At 37.4% G+C, this 6,000-nt stretch overlaps 1 protein-coding gene across 1 annotated transcript; it reads left to right on the top strand.

Annotated features, from left to right (window-relative positions):
- The first annotated feature begins 3,440 nt into the window (after positions 1–3,440).
- Positions 3,441–5,687, top strand: LOC143532331 (3-ketoacyl-CoA synthase 20-like). The gene is made up of 2 exons (XM_077027415.1): positions 3,441–4,026; positions 4,893–5,687. The coding sequence occupies exons 1-2, from the start codon at positions 3,445–3,447 to the stop codon at positions 5,685–5,687; spliced, it is 1,377 nt and encodes a 458-aa protein (XP_076883530.1). The 5' UTR covers positions 3,441–3,444.
- Positions 5,688–6,000: the final 313 nt, after the last annotated feature.

Below are 6,000 nucleotides of genomic sequence, written 5' to 3' on the forward strand. Positions count from 1 at the left end.
TTTAACTAAAATTTTGATTTGAAAGATGTGCTTGTGTTTGATTCGGAAACTAAAGAAGATCAAGGAAGAGAGTTGTTCGCTCGATTAGATGACCGGGATTGCAGCCAAAGGAGTGGTTATGCGTTTTCATACGGCCAAGTGAATGGTCGGGGATATGGTCACAAAGGTAGTCGAGTTCGGGGGAGCCGAAAACACATCTATGGATCAAGAAAAGTTCTGGGGAGATCAAGGCCAAGATGGTTGTGAAAACCGAGAAGGTCAAGTTCATGGGTTAAATCAAACAGGGCAAAAGAGACATGCTCGGAGTTGAAGGACAACCTATTTCAAGGCAGAAATTAAAGGGTGATTGTTGGAAATAATTTCCAACTTAATAGGCCCGTCACGTGTAGGTGACCGGTTGGACCTATTGGGCCTATGAGATTCATTAATATGTAATGGGTTTATAGGGTTACAATTAAGGTTTATTATATTTGGTAATGTCTTGACTGACAAGTTAGGTTAGTCTATATAAACCAAGTTATGGTTAGACATTATAGATTGTGGGTGATGGTAGATGTAACCGAGTTAGGGTTCATCAAGAGTTAAACCGAATTAGGGTTTAAGATAGTTTGTTCTCAGTTTTTTGAGTTAGATTTTCTGATTAATATAAACGAGAGTTATTCGTTTAATATTCGTGTGTTGATTATCGATACGGGACTTGAGCCACTTTTTACACATAAGAGAAATACAAGCACTACACGTAGTATCCTAGAAACATGATTTATTTTTCCAACAATATTGAAAAATGCATGCTGCAACATTTTCATATAGTTAACATCCAACAGAAGAAACATGCCTATAAAAGAAAACTCATTTATAGGCAGGCATTATGTAGACTTTACATATACCCTTCAATGTGATCATTTTTAGTCTATAAACTTGCACTATATGGAAAGGTTTTCTTCTACGCTTTTCAACTTCCTTCAACAATACATAAAACAGGTCTCATATAAACCACTTTATAGGGAATACGACTCGTTGCGTAAAAAGCCAAAACTATCATATGCTTCTGGAGGCTAGAGACATCTTAAAAAAATTATAAGATTTAACTTTGACAATATTCTGTACAAGCAAAGATGTATATAGAAAAGAATAGGAATTAAATTTAGCTTCATGATGCATTGTTGAAATTTACAAATATTCCAAAGTCCATTAACTTTACTAGTAATGCGGGAAGCTTACACCCCCTGTTTTTTAAGCAGTAGTGTAAATTTACCCGTTTTCAAATGAATTTTTAAGGCTGGCCCCGCCCCGTTTATGCTTTTTTTAATACATTTTGAGCCCCCCCTCCCCACAAACTCATCCAAGCTTCGCCCGTAAATTACTACCTCCATTACAAGTATAAGATGTGAAGAGCAGATTTACAAGTAGTATATATGTATAACTATGCTTAAAAGGTAAATAGAGCAGGTGGTTTAAAATTTGAAATTTAAACTTATTTTCATTTAAATTATGTTATGCCTGAAGGGTAGAGGGGTTCCGAGGAAATATATTGAGATAATTAAGGATATGTATACAAGGAGTGCAACAATTGTCCGTGCGCCCGTGGGGGATACTGATTTCTTCCCCGTGGAGATAGGCATTCACCAAGGGTCAACGTTGAGTCCGTTTCTTTTTGCAGTAGTCTTGGATCAATTGTTAAAGTCGATTCAGGAGGCACTCCTGTGGTGTATGATGTTCGCTGACGATATTGTGTTAGTCGCTGAGAGAAAACAAGATCTAAACATGAGGCTAGAGGAGTGGCGAACAACCTTAGAGACAAAAGGTTTAAGGATTAGCCGCTCTAAGACGGAGTACTTACATTGTGACTTTGGTGGGGTAATTGACAATGAGGACGTCCAGATCACCATTGAAGGGCAAATGGTTCCGCATGTAATGAAGTTCAAGTATCTAGGATCATTCGTTTAGAGCGATTGGGAATTAGACAGTGATGTGGCCCATCGAGTTCAGGTAGGATGGTGTAGATGGAGAGCAGCCACAGGCATATTATGCGACAAGAGATTCCCAACTAAACTAAAGGGAAAATTTTATAGGGTCGCAGTTAGACCTGCAATGTTATATTGATCAGATTGATGGGCCATCAAGAAGGCTCAAATGCGGAAGATGGAGGTAGCAGATATGAGAATGCTACGCTGGATGTGTGGACACACAAGGCTAGACCGAATACGAAACGATGTGTTTCGAGAGAGATTAGGGGTAACTAACATATCTGATAAGATAAGAGAGTGGAGATTGAGATGGTTTGGACACGTGAAGAGAAGACAGACGACGCATCTTGTTAGAACAGTAGAAAACATTACTATAGAGGGAAGGAGGGGTAGAGGCCGACCTAGATTGACTTGGGATGAGAGGATTAGGCATGATTTGCTAGACCTAAACCTCTCCGAAGACATGGTTGAGGATATGAATTCTTGGAAACGAATAATTAAAGTTAAGGACTTTTAGGGAGAAAAAATACCTTAATGGCTGCTATTTACCTTATTTTAGTCACACACCACTATGCTATTGTCTTGCCATATATTATATATGTTATGTGCTAGCTATATTAATTTTATTACGTGCTATTATTAGTTTTATGACTGTGAACTTTGATCCCCTCTTATATTCTTGCTGACATATGTTTTTCTAGAGCTGAGGGTTTCTCTGGAAATCACCTCTTTATCCTTTTGGATAGAGGTACGGTGTGCCTACATCCCACCCTCTCCAGACCCTACTTATAGCTTTGCTATTGGCGGGATTCCACTGGGTATGATTGATTGATTGATAATTTTTCAATGGTAAATTTGATCATGCAAAATCAATAGGTATCTTAATATAGACACATGGTGGTATTCTTTAGCATAGATTTCAAAACAATACACTTAAGAGATAAGACGTGTTAGGTTTATGTCATCCTTTTTTATACCAACTTAAACACGTACAGATATCCATAACCATAAGTATCTCTGAAATAGCTACAGGGAGTGATCGTTAATGCTAACTTCAAATCCAATCAAAATAAAGCACACTACCACGAAAGATTTGGTGTTACCGTTATAAACCCATAGATTAAGCTATATATAATAGCCTGAAAAACAATTTGTACAAGCAAATAAAATTGTGAGATAAATACTTGAAATACTTAAGATTTCTGCAAGAAAATGATATGAACATAAAAGGACTTCTGTTAACAAAGGTAAGCCTAATTCCATAGCCTATTCCCAAAATGTTCATTACGAAAGCTCCACACATCTTAAATAACAACCAGGACCACTAAATCTTATAAGCACTATAATTATAACTATACAAGCTTATGAAATCTGTTAGAAATTCCTTGCATAAAACCTCGAATCCATGATAAGGTTTAAGTTTAGTAGCCTTTAACAAGAAGCCAATTGGCCCATGAAAATATACTATACCGCAACCATGTTCATCAACCTAGATTTGAATTATCTCCATCCTAACTTGAATTCAGAAATTGTGTTTAGTGTCCTACTTATGATCTGTCTTCTTCTGTTATATTTTGTCATGACCAAAAAACCCTCAAACAAAGTTTATTTGATAGATTTCGCCTGTTACAAGCCTCCAACGTCGCAGATACGCTCAAGAGATACTGTTGTGAAGGAAACAGCAGAAAGCGGACGTTTCTCAGAAGAAATACTGGATTTCATGAAGAAAACTATGGAAAGATCTGGCCTTGGTGACTCGACATATGTCGCAGAGGTCTTTTTTGGAAAAGAATATAATCCGTCAATGAGAGATGCGAGAAGGGAAGTTGAAATGAGTATATTTGGTGCGGTAGACACGCTTCTTGCAAAAACGGGTGTAAAATGTGAGGATATTGGTATATTGATTGTGAACTGTTGTATTTATAACCCAGAACCGTCTCCTTGTAGCATAATAGTTAACCGGTACAAGCTTAAAGAAAGCATCATCACCTACAATCTTGTTGGGATGGGATGCAGTGCAGGACTTCTGGCCATTGGACTTGCTGAACAGCTCCTTCAGGTAATTATTTGGTACCTTTATATGCACATATGTGCCTTTAAATTGATTTGTTTTCATATTCTAGTACACACTGTGTAATCTTTTTTATAAAAATATGCACATATGACAGTAAACATTTGTCTTACCTTCAATGAATCACAGTCAAGGCTGTAAACGAACCGAACGTTCGGCTAATTACCATTCATCATTTCGTGAACTATTCAAAGAGAAGTTCTTTTACGTTCGTTCATTTAATAATAAAGCAAACATGAACAAGGGATTCCGGTTGATTAACCAAATGAACGAACACGACAGGAGGCCATGCGTATTAAATTGTGTTTGTGAACGTTCGATAATGTGTCCGTTTACATCTGTTAATGTTTGTTTATGTTTGTTAATTAAAGGTTTTTACTTCTGTTTTAAGATTTTTCTAATCTTATCATATAAATATATTTGAGGAAAAATTATTAACTACAAAAGAAAAATACATATGAGTATTATGTGATAATTTACATGTAAAATTAACATAGGAATATGAATATTTATAAAAACTATAATAAACTTTGTAGCCAAGCCGAACCTTGATACCAATAGTCCTTGGTTAGCCAACTCAAATAAAACATCGTTTGTGTTCATGAACTGTTCACGAATAATTTCATTCCCTTGATGAACGGACACGAATATGAAATTTGTCCGGTTAGTTGTCCGTGAAATAATTTATCCGATACAAGTTTAACGGACGAACATGCAAAGCCTTGTTCGTTTACAGCCCTAATCACATCAAATTACAACCAAAATTCATGTTGTACAAGTATCCACAATTAGTATCCTATTAACTAACTATAAATTAACTACAAAGTAATCTAACTAACTGCTAATGTTTACAGGTGCACAACAACTCCTACGCGTTGATAGTAAGCACCGAAAGCATAACCGAAAACTTTTACCTAGGGAAAGACCGTTCCAAGTTCCTTACCAACTGCATATTCCGCGTAGGAGGCGCTGCAATCCTCCTCTCCAACCGTCTATCCGATAACACAAACTCCAAGTATCAACTACTTCACACAATACGCACCAACACCTCAAGTTCAGACCGGTCCTACAACTGCATCCTTCGTGAAGAAGACACCGCAGGAATCGTGGGCATCACAATCAACAAAGACCTCCTTTACGCCGCCATATCGACAATTAAACCAAACGTAGCAGCCGTAGGTTCACTAATCCTTCCGCTAGAAGAGAAACTGTTGTACTTCATAAACTACATTGCGAGAAAACTAAGGTTAAACGTCTGGCCGTACGTGCCTAATTACCGAAAGGTGGTGGAACACTTTACTCCGCATGTTGGCGGGAAGCCGGTGCTGGATGCATTGCAGAGGACGCTCGGGTTTACCAACGAAGACATGGAAGCTTCGAGAATGACGTTGTATAGATATGGAAACACGTCGAGTAGTTCGGTGTGGTATGAGTTGGCTTATGTGGAAGCTAAAGGTCGGGTGAATAAAGGAAACCGGGTTTGGCAGATTGCGTTTGGTTCGGGTTTTAAGTGTAATAGTGTTATATTACGTGCGATGAAGACCGTTGATTATGATGAGAAGAATCCTTGGACGGACGAGATCTCTGGGTTTCCTGTGAGTTTAGTGGATTGCGAACCGGTTCCGGTTTTCTTTGAATCTCCCAAATAAAAGTATATTTAGGGTTGTTTGGTAGCCTCTTAGACAGTCATTAAAAAGACTATCTTTTAATGACTCATAGTCTTTTAATGGTTTTAGAAAGTAATATGAAGTCTGAATGGTTAAAAGGATACCTCTTAATAATTATCTATGTAACTATTCAGACTTAGGAGCTGTTTGGCAAATCTCTGAATTATTAAGTGCTGAATGGGTAAGAGGTCTGAATGAGTAAGATGATCTGAACCAGTAAGAGCTGAATGAAATGTATATGTTTGGTTAGACGTCTGAATAACTGTGCAAAATTACTATTTTACCCATTTACGTA

The sequence above is a fragment of the Bidens hawaiensis genome, unplaced genomic scaffold, assembly GCF_021521415.1.
Source record: "Bidens hawaiensis isolate Kalapana, Puna unplaced genomic scaffold, B.hawaiensis_p1.1 tig00009443_1, whole genome shotgun sequence".
Taxonomy (NCBI): Eukaryota; Viridiplantae; Streptophyta; class Magnoliopsida; order Asterales; family Asteraceae; genus Bidens; species Bidens hawaiensis.

What these genes read in the sequence shown, in the direction of transcription:
- LOC143532331 (XM_077027415.1), top strand. Translation starts at nt 3,445, where the DNA reads ATGTTCATCAACCTAGATTTGAATTATCTCCATCCTAACTTGAATTCA. An exon ending in TTGCTGAACAGCTCCTTCAG is followed by an intron (nt 4,027 to 4,892) that starts GTAATTATTTGG and finishes TAATGTTTACAG; the next exon opens with GTGCACAACAACTCCTACGC.